Source organism: Epinephelus moara, chromosome 1 (assembly GCF_006386435.1).
Source record: "Epinephelus moara isolate mb chromosome 1, YSFRI_EMoa_1.0, whole genome shotgun sequence".
Lineage (NCBI taxonomy): Eukaryota > Metazoa > Chordata > Actinopteri > Perciformes > Serranidae > Epinephelus > Epinephelus moara.
The window spans coordinates 38868294-38889207 of record NC_065506.1 but is presented as its reverse complement, the minus strand read 5'-3'; the positions used below and the strand labels follow the sequence as shown (position 1 = coordinate 38889207).

General features: G+C 39.8%; 1 protein-coding gene across 3 annotated transcripts in view; it reads right to left on the bottom strand.

The window, feature by feature from the left end:
• The window catches only part of gramd2aa (GRAM domain containing 2Aa), a 43962-nt gene continuing 23048 nt past the window's right edge, over positions 1-20914 (bottom strand). For 2 of the 3 annotated variants that reach the window (XM_050054450.1, XM_050054468.1), the window contains exons 4-12: positions 19445-19517; positions 15210-15313; positions 14533-14631; positions 10658-10729; positions 8675-8731; positions 7828-8005; positions 3758-3851; positions 2723-2827; positions 1-2221 (exon numbers count right to left, since the gene is read on the bottom strand). In XM_050054450.1, the coding sequence (XP_049910407.1) occupies positions 2218-2221; positions 2723-2827; positions 3758-3851; positions 7828-8005; positions 8675-8731; positions 10658-10729; positions 14533-14631; positions 15210-15313; positions 19445-19517 (786 nt within the window). In that variant the 3' untranslated portion in view covers positions 1-2217. The remainder of the gene's footprint in view (positions 2222-2722; positions 2828-3757; positions 3852-7827; positions 8006-8674; positions 8732-10657; positions 10730-14532; positions 14632-15209; positions 15314-19444; positions 19518-20914) is intronic. The other variant, XM_050054459.1, reaches the window with a different exon arrangement.

The following is a 20914-nucleotide window of genomic DNA, read 5'->3' as shown; positions in this document are numbered from 1 at the left end:
TTTCTTTGTTTATCTCCATTTTGTTGGCAATTTAATTTGTAGGGATTTCACAAACTAGTCTAGGACTACATTCCACCCATGTCTGCACATTTCATTAAATATCTTCAAAGATAAAATCACATGAACATTCAAAACCTCACTGTGTCATTTTTAAGTCTTTGGTGACTTCAGTTGAGATGTATAAAAGAAATAAAACACCCTGGTAACTCCTTTCACACAGCAGATGAGTACAACTAAAAACAGAAATTATGCATGTCACCGAACCATCTCATTCACATTACAGCTAACACCCACAGGTGGCGTTATCACTCCAGTATATTACAGTCAAATGATTGGTAACTTCATTCAGTCAAGTGTCTGTCGTCACAACACCACTTCCTTCCATACACACCCTCAAAAATGACACTGAGTACCTAGTATCAAGCAAAAATAGATCTAAACTCTTAAAACAGTTGCATACATTTGAAATAATGTGGACGTATTTTAAAAAGTGCATCGTCGTAGCTTGTTGTAGCCGTGTACTGAGGGCTGTCAGTCAGAACATGTTGTATATTAACACAATAACTCACCTGAAATATCTCAACTGTCAAGTTATAGATGTGATGAATCATCTCTTACCTGTCCATCCTCCAACACCAACCTCACCTCTCCTAAAATTCACCAGTGTCACCAACAGCAGCTTCAGCAGCGTTCTGCTCGCTATCTGAGAGTACAGAGGTTTATACCGCAGAGTCATGAAACGTCTGTGACAGGGAGAGTTCATGGTCGACCATCGTAACAAACCATCTACAAATGTCACCAGAAAACTGTCAAGTGAAACTGAACATTTTCATTGGTCGCACTGGTGCACCTGATATTTAGCAGCTCTGTGTGTGTGTGTGTGTGTGTGTGTGTGTGTGTGTGTGTGTGTGTGGGCCTCTGATTGGCTCTGACCCTGATATTCTTATTTGCTGAATTCGGATGGGGACAAAAAATAAGGCATGTGTGCCCACTTCCAACTCCGGCAATTGCATCCACATTGGGGGACGTACTACGCCTACTTAAATACTACGCACGTAAGTATCTAATAACGGAATCAAGGGATATATATATTCATATATATTCTACATATGAGCCTATTTGGTTCACATCTGTAATGTAACAATGTCTTATGTGGCTTCCTGTATTATATTTCCCCGTGAGGTTGGATGTGGATTCCTGGGAATCCTGTTTCCTGGGATTAAAACCAAGTGTGTACATATGAAACCGCATCCTATACTCTTCCTCGAGTAGCATCATGATCTAAAACATACTTCAGTTCAAGATAAAGAGAACTATTGATTGTTTTTCGGCAAGCAAAATGCTGCGGTTCCTCTTACACCTGTTACTGGCGGCTCAGACATAGAGTGGGTCATTCACCAATCGGAAGATCGGCGGTTAGATTTATGGCTCCTCCAGTCCGCGTTGAAGTATCCTTGGGCAAGATACTGAACCCCAAATTGCTCCCAATGGCTGTTCCATCAGTGTGTTAGAGTGTTTGAATGGGATACTGAGTACTGAGTAGCAGGTGGCATCATGTTTGGTAGCCTCGGCCACCAGGGTGTGACTGTGTGTGAATGGGTGAATGTGAATCAGTAGTGTAAAAGCGCCTTGAGTGGTCAGAAGACTAGAGAGGCGCTATACAAGTGCAGGTCCATTTACTGGCCCTAAAAGGCTCTGCACAGGTTTGACATCATCCGCAGTAGCCACTGCTCCACCACCTGTCCCCAGAAAGATGCTTCTGACCCAACATCGTCTGTGTTTACAATCCTTTACATAATGTGTTGAGAAATGACTAATGTGCGTGGGACCTGACGCAATAGATGATGCTTGAAATGTATTATTGCAGTGCTAGAAGGCTCGGTGACAAATTTCAGGTGAAATAGTTCGGCACACCAGTGCAACCAATGTCTGAAGTTAGTGTGGAGCCCTGAACAGTAAAACCTACTTTCATTTTATAAATAAAAAATCTGTTTGCATAGTCTGGAAGTGATCACTAAATAGGAAGTCATTCCGCTGAGGGGAAGATGCCTGGACTCGGGTTGATGTTGCTCCTGCGTGTCTTCTGGCTGGCGCAGGGGTTTCTTGATCTTTTCTGGGCTCTAAAGAAGGTCCTAAATCTCTGGAGGAGGGCATCAACTCCAAGGATGAGAAGAGGAACCAGCCGCCAGTCTGACGGGTCACAGCGGAGAGCAGTGGTTACCTAGGCGAGGAGAAAGCAGCCAAGTTATAGGACTCTCTGGATTAAATGGCAGGTGAGAGCAAGTCATTGTTTTGCAAGTGACAAGTCTCAAGTCTTTGCACTCAAGCCCCAACTCAAGAGTGGCAAGTTGCAAGTCAAGGCCCAAGTCCTAAAGTTTGAGTTGAGACAAGTTAGTTGGAAGTTGTTGTGTCTCCATCTTTAATTTTCGACCTGCATGTTTTAACTGCAATTCTTTCTTTCAAGTCAACTGGATAGATGTGCAAAAATTGAATTATCTTTGGTGTCATTTTACCAACTGGCACAGGCCTATATTTGGGACAAGCCTTTGTTGTTGTTGTTTTTTTTGTAAATCTCAACTTTAATGGAATTTGAATGTCCTTTATTTTTGGTGTAGTAATAAAAAACTTTTCCAATAAAGAAACAAACAGCTGTTTCACATATAAAGCACTGATGATGCTGCAGCTGATGATGATGATGATGATGATGATGATGGAGTGTTACCTCTCTCTCAGGGGCAGATTTGGGTTACTGAGGAAGGACAGCTGCTGCTCCAGACTGCACACACGAAAGGCCAGGTAGCACGACGACAGGATGAGGAGAATAATACTGACGAAAGAAGACGCGACACACAGATTAGTTAAATCACAAATATTAAGTGTCACGATGGTTGTGACATTAGACACAGGAATCCTCTGTTGATTTGGAGGTAGAGAGCTGTAATGTCTTCTGGTGAACACTGGGAGGCGACATTTGACTTCCTGTTGACATCACTGCACTTTACTGTCCTTGAAATACACAGTTTAGATCTGTCTTAAAGGAGCAAAGAAGTGTTTTGCAAATCATGCTGCACTTTATATTGCTGCTTAATTTGAAATTATCATTGCAAGGTCATAAAGTTCAAGTGCAGGTTATTTGAAAGGAGCCTAAGAAAAGATTAAACCTTTTAATTCACTCAGGAGTTAATAAATATGCATGCATGTTTTGCTTTATTACATTCAATGTGTATTCCATTGTAATCATAAATGTATGTAGAGTTGTCTTTGTAGTTCATATGGATTATATTCTGATATACCAGAGGGAAAATGTGCCCTGGACTGCGGGGTCAGAGGTCACCGTCAGCTATATGATAAACCTCCAGGAGCAGATATGGATTCATTGCTCTCTCAAGGACACTTAATGTAAGCAGATCGGCTTCTTGCCCTCTGGGTGAAGGACAGTCGCCCTGCTCACTGTGTCACCCTCTTACACTCCAGAGCGGGGGGAGTAAGGAGAGCTCACGAAGACAAATTATTTGACACACTGCAATAAATTTTAATAATTAAGTTAGGTCATCATAAGAGGAAACTTCTCTGTGACAAAATACAAACTAGAAAGTGCTTTAACATCTCTGATCCCGTGTGTTCAGCATGACAGAGTGAATCGCCCACTATTTATATCTCCATGTTAATGCTCCCAGTGTGTGTGTAGCTGTGAGTCAGCTGTTGGAGGAGGTGAAGGTGGTGTTGTTGGTGTCTGTGTGTCCCTCTGTACACTCACAGCAGGGTGAAGAACTTGAGCAGCTGGTACTCCATCTGGCCCAGCTCCGCCAGTGGCTCTGATAAAAGACCTCTGTCTGTTTGCAGAGCTCGCTCTGTCACACACACACACACACACACACACACACACACACACACACACACACACACACACACACACACACACAGAAAATCATTAAAAGTTCTTGGCTTGGCTCGACTGTACATGTTTCACTTTTCATAGTGCTGGCCCACCTGTTTGTGTAATGGTGCGACAATGTGCACTTTGGAGCTCAAATATTAATCACAATATAAATCTAATCAGAGGGTGCAATTAAATGATATCAATTAACAATGTGAGCTGTCCAAGACCTCTATAAAATAAAACCTTGTCTTTGTCATATGGCAAAATATATATAAATTTATATACAGCTAAGGCTCCTGTAATTGTAAAAAAAACGTGATTCATTTTTATGTGAATTTTTTTTTTTTTTTTGTATTTTATTTATGCCTCCTTTAAGATAAAAAAAACTTTAGACCTGAAAACTTTAAAGTTTTTTTCCTCCTTTAAAATTAAAAAAAACCCTTTAGACCTGAAACCTGTAAAGTTTTTTTTATTCCTCCTTTAAAATAAAAAAAACCTTTAGACCTTAAACCTTTAAAGTTTTTTATATTCCTCCTTTAAAATGAAAAAAAAAAAAACTTTATAGGGTTTCAGGTTTAAATTATTTTTGTTTGTATTTTGTTTATGCCTCTTTTAAAATAAGAAAAAAAACTTAAGACCTGAAACATTTTAAGTTTTTTTTATTCCTCCTTTAAAATGAAAAAAAAAAAAAAACTTCATAGGATTTCAGGTTTTATTTTTTATTTTTATTTTATGTATGCCTCCTTTAAAATAGAATAAAAAAAACTTTAAGACCTGCAACCTTTTAAGTTTTTTTATTCCTCCTTTAAAATGAAAAAAATAAAATAAAAAAATTATAGGATTTCAGGTTTTAATTTTATTTATTTTTTTTGTATTTTATTTATGCCTCCTTTAAAATAAAATAAAAAACATTAAGACCTGAAACCCTTTTTAAAGGTTTTTTCTTTTTCATTTTAAAGGAGGAATTAAAAAAAAGGGGGTTCAGGTTTTCATTTTTAATTTAATCAATTTTTTATTTTATTAATGCCTCCTTTAAAATGAAAAAATCCTTTAAACCTAAAAACCATATATATATATACATATATATATATATATATATATATATATATTTATTAAAGGAGAAAAAAAATATAGAATTTTATGCTGTTTTTTCATTTATTGTCCATTTCAAATATTGTAAACAGTGAACACTATACTTCTCAAATCAAGGGTTCTTAAAGTTTTGATGATGGATTGCCAGTTTAGTGAGCCATCGTGTCATTGAGGGCTAGCAGGAAATGTTCAGTTGTGAGTTGTCAACCAAAATCACTAACTTAAGCTAACAGCTGTAGCACTGATGACAGATCAGAATTCCCGCAACATTTGTGAGGTGCCACTAGCTGCAATACAACCAGTTGCTTTCAACAAGTTGTCACTCCTAACCTGACAGACCCTTGGGTGCGTTTGGAAACACTAATTCCGAGTACTGGATTGCACTCTGGCACAAACTGGGCCGAACGTGACTTCAGAGCGCTGTTGAAATGTACCGTTCACTCCTCAAATATCAGACATGTTACAAACAACATTAATGTAGGTTAGTGGAAATGATCTGTCAGCGCACAGCCGTTAAACTGTCCTCAGAAAACTCTGACAGCAGACATTGTTTGTCATAATCTCTCCTTAATCTGCATCCGCCCAGAGCTTTTTAATACACACCCCCACATGATTTAATCTCCATTTGGAGCTTAATGTGTCGTTGCGTAACGGAGACGTTGCCATCCAAAAGCAATTACTCTCTTTTCTTTCGCTCTGTCTCTCACACAGACACAAGAAACTTACAGGAAATGAAAACTTAAAAACACATTCAGACAACTTAACTCGTCATGTCTCAAACTTTAAACATGACTCACACTGTTCTCCTTTAATGGGAGTGACATGTTGAAGATGTTAACACTGACTCTGTCCTCAGATCACTGACTCAGTTTTTCACCTGGCTCAGCTACACACTGTCACTAATTACCTATAAAACTCTTCATGGAGTCACTTCACCACTTGGCAGGACTCTTTATTCTCCCACGAACACTTTTACTACAGAATGCAAACTCTTATTATTCTGAGGATTATTAATCAATCTATTGCTGACAGAGCATCTGTGGAATACTTCAGAGAGATCAGAGAGGAAAGCAATAGAGATTTTAAATTAATCATCATAATTATCACTTCCTCTTTCTTACAGTTGAACTGTATAACTGCTACTTTGTTCTGGTTTTGTTGCTCACTTCCAGCCTTAACTGTAAATCAGGCCTATTCAATAGACGGCCCGCAGGTAACATCCGGCCCAGAAGCAACCTCCCAGTGGTCTGGCTAGGGATGGACACGGAGACCTGGTATTAAACAGCCTGGGGCAAAATTAATCAAGACCATAGTATTAATAAACTCCGTCGTTATCGGCTCTTTCATCGTTACTTTTAAGGTTTGTGGTTTCATGTATCATCATGCTGCCATTTTCTCCTGCATTCTGCATGCTGACCTCCACACACACACACACACACACACACACACACACAAACATGACGGAGTGAAGTCAGACAACAGCAGAGAGGCCGTGATTACTCTAGTTGATATACCTGTTACATAATTTCTTAATCTTTTTAAATCTATTTATGTACTTTTATTATTATTAGGTAAGTTACTTATTTATTTACTTAATTTAATTTAATTTAATTTAATTTATTTCTTCTTGCCAGGGTTGGAGATATTATACTTATTTTTAAAGTACGCTTGTTACTATAAGTAAATGCAATAAAACCTCTGCCAGTAAAGAGTCAATGCTTTATCAGTACACATGTTCAGCATGTAGACAGCCATAGTTCAATCTGCTCCGTCCACAGTCTCTCATTCTCTGCCTTTATGGTTTACTATTGCGGTTTACACAAGCACATTGCCCTAGTGGGACCAAATTGTAAAATGAAAGCTGTCTGTTTAACTTACCTTGCTACTTATCTTAAAATGTACCTGAGGCAGCCGACCTGCAGAAAGCTACTTGTTATGCTTCTATGCATTGATAGCTGTTTTTATTCTGTCTCTGCATTATGTCATGCTCCCCAGTCAGATATGTGACTGTGACTACATTGTTTTTCAATTATATTATTTTATGTTGACATAATTGCACTTTATTTTTTACTACCTTTGTGCCTACTGCAACATTTGATCTCTTCTTGATCTCAGGGTATTATGCACAACTGTAATGCTCAAAAAAATGAGCCTTAAATGTTGATGTTGACCATATGTGGAATCCATCTGCTCAATTAAAGACATTTAAAATAAACAAAAAAAATGTTCAATAGGTTGCCTGCTGCTGGAAACATACGACTCATCAACATTTCCTGGTTTTAAAATCTGTCCCCATTGAATTTGTAATTGAACAGCCTTGCTGTAAATAAACAATATCCTGTATGTTGTTTTTATGTATTTAATTGTTATTATCTTTGCTAATTGTCGTCTTTGTTCTTTTGTTAAAGTCTACTGAGACACACTGTGATTTTATGCTCAACAGAAGCTCGCTTACATTTGGAGGATGAAAACAAAACCACCCACAGGGGCTTTCTGATCAGATGAAGAGGAAGCAGATTTCTCTTTAAATCAAATAAAGTCCTGCAGGACGCTGACATCCTCTAAAAGTATCAACTAATAACAGCTGATTTAACTCTAAAATATGTCACTGTGAGGTTTCCTTCATTGTAAGATCTTTGTAGTTACATCTGTGGTACCACAGATTTCAGGACAGTGCTAATTAAAAACTACATTTGCATTCTCAGATCGATTTACCTCGCTAACCACAGACGGTCCTAACTAATGATGTGGATAATTCTCATGATAGACACTCATAAGCCATGCCAATAACGTTCAGCTAACTGTAATGACATCGTAATGACACGGCACCGTCAGTGTGTGGAGAGTTTTATCACCTTCCAGCGGCTGCTCTGATTTGAAGGGCGTGTCTGCGGCGCTCAGGCTGCTGGTGGAGTTGCCCAAGAGGTCGGGAAGGGAGGACGACACAGACACCACTGAGGGTTTCCTCCTCCACTTTAACACTGAGGGGAATTCGTCGACCACCGGGAACTCGTCTGGAACGGGGAACTCGTCCTGTGGCACAGAGGAAAGAGGAGGATCTGTGTGTCATGCAACTGCAACAGCGCAGACACAGTGTGAGATACTTTGTAAAACGAAGGTCTCTGGAAATTTATGATAAGGTACAATTTGCATATCTAAACGTAACATTTTAGAAAACCTGAAATACAAAAGTAATTTACTCAATTGAGCAACTAACATGAGAAGGTTCAAGGTGATACCTGCTGTATGGGTTCAAAGTTTTACCCTCTTCACCTGCAGTGTCTCCCCTTCACGTTTCTCTTCAGATACTTTCAGTCTAGATTAGAGTGCGATCAAGGACGAGCATGTTCGCAGAACTTAATTACTACTTAATACAAAAGCTCTTCTGTCGCACAGTAACCTTAAGTGCACACACACAAGGTGACTTCACAACGCTCTGATAGCATCTTGCCGACTCAGGGGATAATTCATTGTGAGACTGCAGCTGCAACAGAATGATCTATTGATACTGTCTGTGTACGAAGGTACGTCAGCTCAGGGGCAGCTGCACGTGAGAAATGTCGAGGCCTTTAGACCAACATAAAAGAAACTGGGAGACATTAAAGCAGTAAATGCCTGTGGATAACCAGATGTTGTAGCTTTACCCACTATGATCTTTACAGTTTTATGATGGCTTATGAAAGACATGCTGTCATCACTGACCAGCGATAAGGTCGGCTCCTCCATGAACTGCTTCAAGCTCAGACTCTTCCCATTGACCTGCAGAGGGAAAATGAGATCACCTTGTTAGCTGACACGTACACCACACATTATAGACCAAGGGTGTTTTCACACTCGGTCCTTTTCAGCCCTTTAAGCGAACTCAGAGCAGTGACTCAGCACTTTTTTGGACATATGTGAACACTCCAAGAGATCTCAGACCCTTCTGAAGTGAATCGAACTCAGAGCACCTCCCAAGGAGGTCTGAGTTTGGTTTGCTTCAAGTCTGTGGTGTGGTTCACTTAACTCACTGTGCCTCCAGGTCCGCTTTGCCTTTTTGCTTTTGTATTGTAGCCCTCCAGGCTTGCCGTAGACAGATCACACGCTATTTCAGTGGGACACATAATAAACACATCTCATTTTAAGTGGACAAGGAGTACTTTGGTCTGACGATGAAAAAACTGCACTCCTCCAGATATGGAATGAGGAAAACATCAAACAGCAACTGTCCAAAATGCACAGAAACAGGTTTTTCTCCAATCTTAAGTTCACAACCACACTGCAGAGCCACGTCAAAGTAAAAACAAAACAATGTCAATATATGTTACATATAGGTTTTAGTGTGAACAGAAAGAGGACAGAGGCCCCTAAAGTTGACCAGAGAGAGAGCTGAGTCCTCTTTCAAATGAATTGACAACGTGAATACAAAAAGAACTCGGTCCCTTTTCTGTTGGTCCACTTTTTTATTGCACTTAAAGAGGAATGAGTTTGGTTTGTTTAAAAAGGACTATATGTGAAAAATACCCTTAAAATTGGAGAAAAACTTAAGTGTTTCTGTGCTGTAGACTGGTGCTGCTTGATTTATTCTACATTCCACATCTGGAGATGTGCAGTACCTACCATGGACCAAACTACTCCTTGTACTGCATCCTTGCAAGCGTTACAGGCTGATGTGGTTTCACCTGTTTTGTCAAGCATCCCAGTGCAACATGTGATCTAGAGGGCTAAATACAATGGCAAAGAGCAAAGCGAACCTGGAGTGCTCCAATTTTAAGTTAATCTGAAAGCGAGGGGCTTCATAACCGCACTGTAGTGCCACGTCAAAGTAAAAACAAAACGATATCAATATATATAGTGTGAACAGAAAGAGGACTGAGGCCCCATCAGAGCTAACCTTGACCAGAAAGAGAACTGAGTCCTCTTTCTAATGAACTGATAATGTGAACACAAAAAGAACCAAGTCCATTTTCTGTTGGTCCACTTTTTGGTGCACTTTAAGAGGACTGAGTCTGGTTTGTTTAAAAAGGACAAAATGTGAAAACACCCCTGAAGTGCATCAAAAAGTGGACCAACAGAAAAGAGACTCATTTGAAAGAGGACTCAGTTCTCTTTCTGGTCAACTTCAGGTCTGGTGGGGCCTCAGTCCTCTTTCTGTTCACACTATACTATATATAATATATACTGATATTGTTTTGTTCTTACTTTGCCGTGGCACTGCAGTGTGATTGTGAAGCCCCTCGCTTTCAGATGAACTTAAAATTGGAAGAAAACCTCAGTGTCTCTGTGTCCTGTAGACTGCAGTTTAATGTATTCCACATTCCACATCTGGAGACGTGCAGTATCCTCTGTGGACCAAACTACTCCGCATCCTGCGTCCTTGTCAGCGTTACATGCCGACGTGGTTTTGTCTGTTTTTTAAAGCGTCCCAGTGCAACAGCAGGTGATCTAGAGGGCTGACTAAAATGGCAAAGAGCAAAGCGAACCTGGAGCACTGTGTGTTCACAAGGCACAGGTTAAGTGAACCACACTGTGGACTCGAAGCGAACCGAACTCACCTTCTGAGGTGGTTTGTTTTAGAGGGGTCTGAGTTCTCTTAGAGGTCACATATGCACAAAACAAAATCTGTTTCGAGAGCTGAAAAGGACCAAGTGTGAAAACACCCGAAATGAAAAGTATGCACGTGCGTGTGTGTGTGTGTCCTCTGACCTGTAGGTGTGTGCAGATCCTGCGCAGGACGTCATACACACTGTCTCTTGATAGCAGAGATACAAATACATACTGAGGAAATAAAAAGAGAAACAGTGATGTATAAATCCTGGTGAAACTCTGTTTATAATTCTAGTTAAAACTAAAATAGTCCCTTGAAACTATTCAGAATTTATCCACACATATAAAAATGTTTATGGCGTACAATCTGAGCTCAGAGTGATTCTCTCAAATGTATATTCATACAGTTAGAGAGATTTCTTTTGAACAGCACAGATAAGCTTTACACTCAGCTTTTCATTTATCACCAAAATTAGGTTAGATGAGAGATGATATTAAACTTCCACGAGCCCTGTGGGGGAAACTGAAAAAAGAAATAGATCAGGATGATTTTCTTCTTCACATCTCAACCTGCCTTTGCAAATATCAGATGTGCTCATCTGAATCTTGGTCGCTTCAGCACCTGAGATCATCAACATGTGGACAAAATCACACCTGCATTATTACAGCTGTCTGCTCATGTTGTTAGTATATAATCAGGGGATTCAGTGGAGCAGTGCATTAATATCTGCAGCATTACAAAGCATATAATACATTGGGCGAATGACACGTCAGGGATTCATAATCTGGGGCACAAAGAGGATATTTTTCTAATCACATTTTGTTCCGGTTTATTCTTTCATGAATGAATGACAGGTCAGTGACAGCTTACCCAAATATCCCTCTGACCTGAATAAATATCACTGCGATCTGAAAAGTACTTCTGAATGTATTTATGAGCATTTAAAACACGGTGTTACAGCCGTCTGAGTCCTGCTGCGTCTCCACTGACACACTCATGTTGGTGAACGAGCTGAAAAATTACAAACAAGCCTGAACTTTGTTTTTACAGACACGAGCTGTGAACTTTTTACCTCATAAACACAAGTGAAACATTGTGCAGAGCCATGTATGCACGCACGGTTGTGTAACGCATATTACACAATCATGCAGACATTATATGGTACAGGACATTTGCCCTTGTACAGTCAGTGACATACCATCCATATGCTGTGAGGCTCACACGCTTTGAGGAAGGTTGTTACTTTAATCCGAGCTGCTGAGAAGATCTTTATGCTTATTTTCAGTAATATGCCAGCCTCAGACAAATTTAATAACAGTGTTTTACACAAATGTAATTTTACACAGCTGGGTTCTGCTTTGACTCACTGAGTTAACATGTAACTTAAAATAAAGAAAGAGAGAGGAAGCATGTGACGGTTTAAAGACAGACACGTATCTAAAGACTTGTGCTGAAACATTTTGCACTGATATGGAAAACAAACTTACCTAATGTACACCTGGCAGACCTCAGTGCTGACAGCATGCTAACTGTGACCCTTCTGCAGTCGTCTGCTAAACAAACTGTTCTTATTCATATTTTAGTGATTTGTCTTATGAATAAATAATGCATGCTGTCATACTGCAGTGTATATATATGAGTGCATAGTGCCGTATGAATGTCTGAGGTGCACTTAAAGGGGAACTATGCCCATTTTCAAAATTCATACATGCTATTCCTGTTATGGTCTAACGCCTTGTTTCCACTTATGCATGTGTATGGAGAGGAAGAAACTGGAAGTCCATTCATTCCTATGGGAATCTCTGTGAAATCTGGAATTTGCCTCGAGTACGTTTACAAAATTGAACTTTTGCTGTGGATTTTGGAGAGACCATATGACAGTGTGCTAGCTTTGCTAACAGGCTGCTAACTGGCTAACAGGCTATTATCTTCAGTTCAGTTGCCTGTGTTGATTGTTACGGAAGCGCATTGCATTCACTGAATAGATAAAAAAATGGACATATTATCTCTTAATTATGAGATCTTATGTCGTAATTACAAGGTAAGATCTCATATTTACGACATCAGGATCTTGTAATTTTGAGATCTTATCTTGTAATTACAAGATCCTGATGTCATACTACAATAAGGCCTTTCGCTGATACCGTAATAACTTTAACATTAGCTGATTTGTAAAATGAGTCTAGTGAGAAACACAAGGACGGAACTTCCGGTCAAGGTTTTTCAGAATAAAAGCATTATATCTGTAGACTACAGATTATGACATCAAGATCTCCTAATTACAAGATAATATCTCATAATTATGAGATAATGTGCTGATTTTTTTATTTATTCAGTGAATGCAATGCGCTTCTGTAGATTGGCAAGTGAGTTTGTTGATTAAAAAATCTAGTTTTTAACACACTGTGAATCGGAGTAATGTTATTCTGCTCAAGTATGGTTATACATTATATACAGTCAGATCATCTTTATGACTCGTTCAGTTGTTCGTACGTCTTTTTGATTAAATATTTTACAAAACATGCCACGCACCTGGCAGTTCCTGCTATCAGTTGTATTTTAGCCTACTACAAACCAAGTTAGCACTAATGTTAACATAAGCTGTCTTCCCTAGTTAGTTAGCACAGCTACCAAACCTGCAGCCGTATTTGCACGAGGAGGGAGAGTCAAAAAATCGCTTTGCTTTTGGTCTGAACCAAAGGTTCACACCTCAGGAAGTGCACTGAGGTTTGAAGCCAATTTTCTTAGGGTGCTTTCACACCTGCCCTGTTTGGTTCGGTTCAATCAAACTCAAGTTCATTTGCCCCCTAAGTGCGGTTTGTTTGGGCAGGTGTGAACACAGCAATTGCACTCAGGTGTGCACCAAAACAACCAGACCGAGACCTTCTTGAAGAGGTGGTCTTGGTCCGGTTACAAACGAACTCTGGTGTGGTTCGTTTGTGGTGAGAACGTGTTCCGACCTGGATCTGAACCAACTGCAGTCACATGAGACATTGTTTGGGTTAAACATGAGCATGTTACAGTCCTGGAGGATTATTAATGTGCACCTCCTCCTGTACTGCCTTAATATGCACATTCAGCACATCCAATGCATCAAAACATTGTTTTCTAGTTGGAGCCGCGCCTCGTTTTCAAACTGTATGGTTTGACTAAAATGAACAATGACAGCAATATAGTCCACGATGAGCAGCGCTAAAATCAACCTGCGTAGTTGTCGCTCCATTGTGACATTAGAAAGTGTCACATTTATCTTGCAAGTGTACTCTTCTTCAACGCTTTGTTTACTTCCTGGATTTTTCCCACATGGAAATTCTGACCAATCAAGAGCAGCTTTCTCGCACAGGCATTTGATCTGGTCCACTTGTAAATGCTGCTGTAAGAACAAGAACCAACTCTAGGCAATTATGCAGCTTAACGACAAAATTAGTCCCTGATTCAGACCAAAGCAAGACAACTCTAGGTCTGAAAGCACTCTTAGTGACCAAAAGCCCCATGAAATTACTCATTTCACTGTTGATATAGAGTGCTAAACCAGAGGTAGTTGGTCAGTGGAAGTCTCTAGTTTGCTTGCTCTAAGAACCCGATGATGCATTGCTGATCATCTGGGTAATTTTAGATGCGGCTGTTACAGGTTTTTGGCTTCATGCACCACTGAGCAACTTTCAATATTGAGCTGGGTCCCATGTCTTAACACACCTACAGAGTTTCATGTTTGCTAGGTACAAATTTAAAGCTGACCTAAAGTTATTTATGGGTAGTTGGGGCCTGAACAGAAGCTAAAAAGTTCATTACGTCTTTTAAAACACCACTTGAAGACAGGCTGAGTCTGATGTGACAGAGTTAAGTAGCTCGTCTGTATGTTGCTGTAATGGTGGAAAAACCCTTCACTCTCCCTTGCTCCACAAGGCTGGGACTCCGCTCTGCTTCTATCTATAGCATGGTGTTGTTTTTTCCATCACACCTCTCCTGCAGCCATGCTGCGCTAATCAGCGCAAGTATTTTAATTCACGGCGACTGTGATGTAAGTGTTCACCTTCTGGCCGGTGTCTGTGGTGATAGCCAAGCCATTGGGCACAAGGCCTGCTGTTTTGTGCTTCTTCACCAGCCTCACAGAAACGACAGGGATCGCCACCTGAAGAAGACAGGAAATAACACTTCAGAGGAGACAGTCAGATTTGGGGAGGCAAACTTGAAAGCAGGATAATAAGAAAATTACAGGTGAGAGGAAAACACCGGTGTGATTTGAGTAAATGCTGGCAGGGAAGGCAGACACTGTAATACAGGGAGGAAAAGCCCCAGGAGAAAATCAGTAGTGGACATGAAACGTGTCTGATTTCAGTCAGAATGTGAAGAATGCAGTCTGAATAAGTAGCTTATTGTCACTCGGATGTCAGGAGAGGTTTGGTTTCAAGGAAATGAAGGAACAGGAACAATGCACAGCATCAAAGAGAGAATCACATAACTGGTTCAGGTTAAAGGTCCAGTAAGTTGACCTGTTCTCGCTACATTATTTCACAGCACAGACATGAAGAGAGAACGTGGGAGAATTAAGTCTGTGACACTGAAAGTCAGCCTGTAATCCTGAATGACTTTCAGTCAAATTATTTGTCAGGTTGTCCAATCAGCTTTGTCAGATCGTGACTGGGAGACACCCGCTTCATGTTTGTCAGTCAGTTTGAGTTTATTAAACTGTCTGTCAATCTCTCATACCTTTATGTCCTTGCCGAAGAGGTTGGCATAGAAACACAGCCAGTTTCTGGAAATGTAGAGCCGGCCTTGTAGAAGGATGTCTCTGAGGAGAGCACAGGAGTACACTGAGGACACAAGAGACAGAAACACCTTTTTAAAAATCTTACTCTTTCTACAACTAAAGAAAAACATACAGGTTTAGCAAAATCTCCAAACCTTTCTACTGTCTCAGCATTTTTAAAATCACCAGTCTGTGAAGTTTGGTATCACTGGTTTTATTCTGACAGGTTGCACATGGCATCAAAGGTTATAGTAAAGCAGGTTGGACTGTGCTCACAGACGAGCTCATGCTGTGCTGGAGGAGTTGGTCATCCTGAAAGAGTTTCTGAGATTAACCAGATGGCAGAACTGAAGCAAGAACAATTAAAACTGGACACAGAGCCGGGACAGAGACTTCAAGGGAATACAAAGAAGAAAGAAAAAACAGCAGCTATGTAGTACATTTTTGTTAGGGTTTCTTTTATCGGGCTTGTGGTATATAAGAACAGATACGAATGTTGAAGATGCAGTACCAACACATTAAAGCCTCTGCTGATAAGTGTTGTACAGATATTGAAAATCATTGGATATTTTCATGCACAATAATTTTACTATTGTCTGGACGTAAAAGCCTCATAAACAGAATTTAGACCATCACAGAACACCTAAGGTAGCTAAAAAAATTTTTTTTTACATGACATCTCCTTTAACGCCTCATTTCCACTTACACATATGACTGGTGTCTGTAGATCCGTAAATATACGGATGATGCCTCTAGTGTCCAACGCAAGGAAGTGCATTTCTTTATGGACGGATAGAAACCTGATAGAAACTACCTGTAGCCATAGAGGTGAGGCTAATTTTATCCATTTTTCTCCATCAAGTAGTTTTGAATATTCGCTTGGAACATTACGGAGACAAAAACAGGACCTGCCAGTAAACAAGTTCTTTTTAATCAAACAAACTCACTTGACCATCTACGGAAGTGTATTGCATTCACTGAATAAATAAAAAAATCTACACATTATCTTGTAATTACGAGATCCTGATGTCATAATCCATAGTCTACAGATATAATGCTTTTATTCTGAAAAACTTTGAATAGAAGTACCGTCCTTGTGTTTCTCGGTGGACTCACTTTACAAATCAGCTAAGGTTAATGTTATTACGGTATCAGTGAAAGGCCTTATTGTAGTATGACATCAGGATCTCACACAACTTATGCAGTATACTCCAAGTCTTATTTATCCAGTCCCATGCTCAGTGCTTCCCACACACATGCATTTTAGCTAAAAAACAAAAACCTTAGTATTGGAGTCTAGCTATGAAGAGAGCATAGATAAGATTCACTTTCAGTCAGAGATGGGGACTCGAGTCATTGTGACTTGGACTTGAGTCGACTCGAGTCGCTGTTTTGATGACTTGTGACTTGACTTGACAAAAAATAAAAGACTTGAGACTTGACCTGGACTTTGAAGTTAAAGACTCGGGACTTGACTGGACTTGAGACACGATGACTTGAATGACTTGAGTGTTATTCACATCATGTTTTCAGTTTGAATATAAAATTAATAAAGTAATTTAAAAAATGATGTCGATTACCCGGTAGGAGCGCAGGCTGAGGGGGGGTTTGGTGGAACTTGTTTTTTAATTTATTTGCCAACATTAACCCCAGAAAACGTGAGCGAACATTCCAACCGGTTCATCACAAGACCGGCTGTACGTTTTATGAACGAGCAACACAGGGTTAAATGAGCTAAATGGGTGATTTTGGCCGCTGCCTTGGTGTGTGTGTGTGTGTGTGTGTGTGTGTGTGTGTGCGGGCGCGCATGGAGGTCGTCCCTGCAAAGTACACATTGCAGCGATGAAGTCAATGTTTACTGACAGTTACTTATATCTTGTCTTTTCACTTTATTAAGATCAGATTCTGCAGGTAAAATTACAATAATAAGGTGACTTGCCTTGGACTTGACTTGACCTGTTACAGGACTTGACTTGACTTGACTTGACATAACCTGTGACTTGACTTGACTTGCCCAAGAAAAATTGACTTGGGACTTACTTGAGACTTGAAGGTTAAGACTTGAGACTTGCACATGTGTGACTTGGTCCCATTTCTGCTTTCAGTTCAGTTTGAAATTTTAGTTTTCAGCAAAAATACATGTGTTTAGGAAGTACTGAGCACACGACTGGATAAATGACACTTGTAGACACTTGGAGTATGCTGCATGAGGTGTGTGAGAGTTTGTAAACAGATGTTTTGACATAGTTTGACCCCAATCAATCAATCAATCAATAAATCAACATGTTTGCCGTTTTCCTTGGAGGGGGACGAGAAAAACAAAGTTTTCTTCACGGATTCAAGGTAACACAGCATGACTACGTGATAAAGAAATAGTCAGGTGTGGATGATGTATTCCTTTAAGCCAGGGCTGTAACCTCATAGTTAACGTGGGGGGAGGACCATTTTCACTCTACACCTGCTATATCTACACCCTGGAGGGGGGTCGGATGAGAATTTCACTCCAAGAGAAATTTTTGGAAACTCAACAGCTAAACTGACAGTAATAGAGCATTTTGAAAACAAAACTCTTAGATCAGGGATTCTCTCAAAAATATGACTGACTGCGGCTCAGAAAAAGTGCACACGCTATCACATTTTTCTGATTTATCATACTATGACATTTTAAATGATTTTTTAGTGACATTTTATATGACATACTGACACTGCACAAAAACTATCGACAACGATATAACTCACATAACACTTATATTACATTAGTTTTCCACCTTGTAATACATTTGAAAGTTATGAGACAGAGGCAGAACGGTGTTTGACACTGATTGTAACCACCCACAGTGGTCGATCAACAGCTTCTGTTGGAGTACGGCAACACCACTTGGACAAACCACACACAGATCTGCGGTGCACCATAATAATAGAACCAGCAGTAATAATAAAGGATGAGTCAGTACACCATTATCTGTATCTTTGTATGTATCTGTTCAACCAGCTAAATTATCTGTATCTGTATCTGTACTGGGAGTGGGCAGAATTTAAACCAGATGTGTCGGGGCTTTAAAAAGAAACTTGATGGGACCAATTGGAAGTTGTTATTTTAAGCCTGTCATTAATATGGGTCGATCAGAAGTTGCTCCATTTATAATTCAAAAGACAACTATTCTATCAGTAAGACACTGACCACAGCTACCCAAATGAGGATTTTCCTTCATCACATACAGATACTGACACATTTTTACTTTTATTGTTATTCACTTTTATACTTATTTATGTACTTTTACATGTATTCATTACTTTTATATTTATACATTACTTTTATATTTATTTATTTACTATTTTATATTTATTATTTTTTTACTTTTAAAATTATTTATTACTTTCATATTTATTTATTCACTTTTATTTTTATTAATTTATTTTATATTCTTTTTTATCTATTATGTAAATATTTATTTTACTTTTAAATGTATTTATTTATTGCATTTTTATTACTCACTGAATATCCTGTGTCACAGCTAATTTTGTCGTATTCCTATGCAAGTTCTAGTTCTAGTTTACTCATAAAATACTTGTACTCATAAGAAGTACATGATCTGTACCAGATACTCTGATACAATAATAATGGCAATGTGTTACGTTTATTTATGATTACACTTTCAGATAGTGGTGCGTGGTTTCCTGTGGTAGCATAGGAAAGGTTTTTTCTTTATATTTTTGAAATTTAGAGCATATTTGAATATATTATATACACATGTATTATAATCACTGCCTAGTCATTAAGCCTTCAGTGTCCAGAGCCAAATGTGACGTCATAAAATTGGTAACGGCCCAAAACCCAAAGATATAGTGAATCAATAACAGACATAAAAAAAAAAAACAAGTGCATCCCCACAACTGAAAGCTGCAATATGGGATCTTTGGAATTTTTGATTATGCTGGATAATAACTAATTGATTAGATAACATTAATAGCCATTATATGATATTTAACAGAAGGCTAATATCAGTCCCATATTGTTACTGCATATTAAAGCTTGTAAGAGGAGCTAAAAAGACATGTACAAATGCATAACAAGCAAATTATAGTGAAGCTGAAGCATGACATGTTCAACAATATTAACAAGCCGATTAATAAAATAGATGTTGTAATGCAAAACACATGTTTAAAGTTCTCCTGGTGGTAAAAAGCACAGTACCTTTCATGAGGATCTCATCCTTGGGCACACACTGGAACAGTTTGTGGTACTGCGAGTTGTACTTGCTGACAGTCTGTGCAGAGGGACAGGGCAGAGTCATGAGCAGCTCCTTGGCGGACCGGCCTGCCTGCACAGCACCACCGGCCACTCCGCCGGCCACTCCGCCGGCCACTCCGCCACCACCAGCCACTCCGGCTCCGCTCGCCGCAGACACCACCCTCTCCCTCAAAGGACGCGAGCTCTGCACCAGGCTCAGCACGTTGGCACCGTACACACACACACACTCGCGCACATCCAAGGCCTGGAGCAAGCTGCTGCAAGACACACACTGTTTCCCTGTCGCCGGTCAGTACGGGACCGAGATGGACTGACTACCTCTAGTCTACAGGCACGTAGGGACACACACCTGGCTCTACACCTACACCTACACACACACACACACACATACACTACTACAGAGTTACAGCAGCAACGCGTCAGTTTACAGCCACTGAGCTCCTTCTCAGAAACTACAAGGCTCTCTTTCTCTGTCTCAAATACACCTCGAGTGACTCTACACTTTGCAGCACCCGGCTGACACCCTCCCTCTCCCTCTGCCTCCCTCACACACATACACACACTCTGCCCTTCATCATCCTGAGCTTTAAAAAAACAACACACGCTCTCGCACACACAGGTACTCCTCACTACTTGAAGCCCTTTCTTTCTCTGCCTTTGCCTTTTTCTTCCCTCTGTCAGTCTGTGACACCTGAGAGTCCTCACTTTTCAGAGAAAATCATACACTTTCCTTCCATCTGAACGCACAAGGGGTCTCATTCATTCCCCGCTCGCCTTCCTCACGGCTCAAACTCACATCCAGCTCTTGAAATATCTGCCACCACACTATCTCTCCCTATTCCTCTGTCCTGTCTTGTATCGCTCCTTCAACTCGTATCAGCTCAGTGTGCTGCTGTCTGCTGCTCCTGTTTTTGTCTTTCTATTAATAGCTCATACTGGAGCAGCTCCTGTCCTCAGAAAGATGGCGCTTAAAGTACAGCAGGTTACAGTAACTCAGAGGAAGCGATCACCAAAGATGGAAAGGTGTTAATGTGTAATCACTTAACTGAATCACTTAACTGAATTCAAAGGTAAAATGGCATTCAATGATCATTTTATGGGATGCCTCAATTATTTCAACTTGACGGTGATGTGGTTATTTTAAGTGACTCATATCAAGGATCAACTTTTGAGAAATTTTACTGGCCAGTCTTGCAGCAAGTCTACAGGATAGTAATTTAGGATTAGCCTATATAGCCGAGCTCGTCACTATACATATCATAATTTGTTCTCCATTCAGTTTTATATATTGATTCTACGATATTTTAAAGTCCCTCTCCAGTAGGTAATATTTATACTAATATCTTGTTGAATGTGGTTTTCCTGCATAATAGTAAAAACAAACCTCTGACAAGGGGCTGGAGGTAGATACAC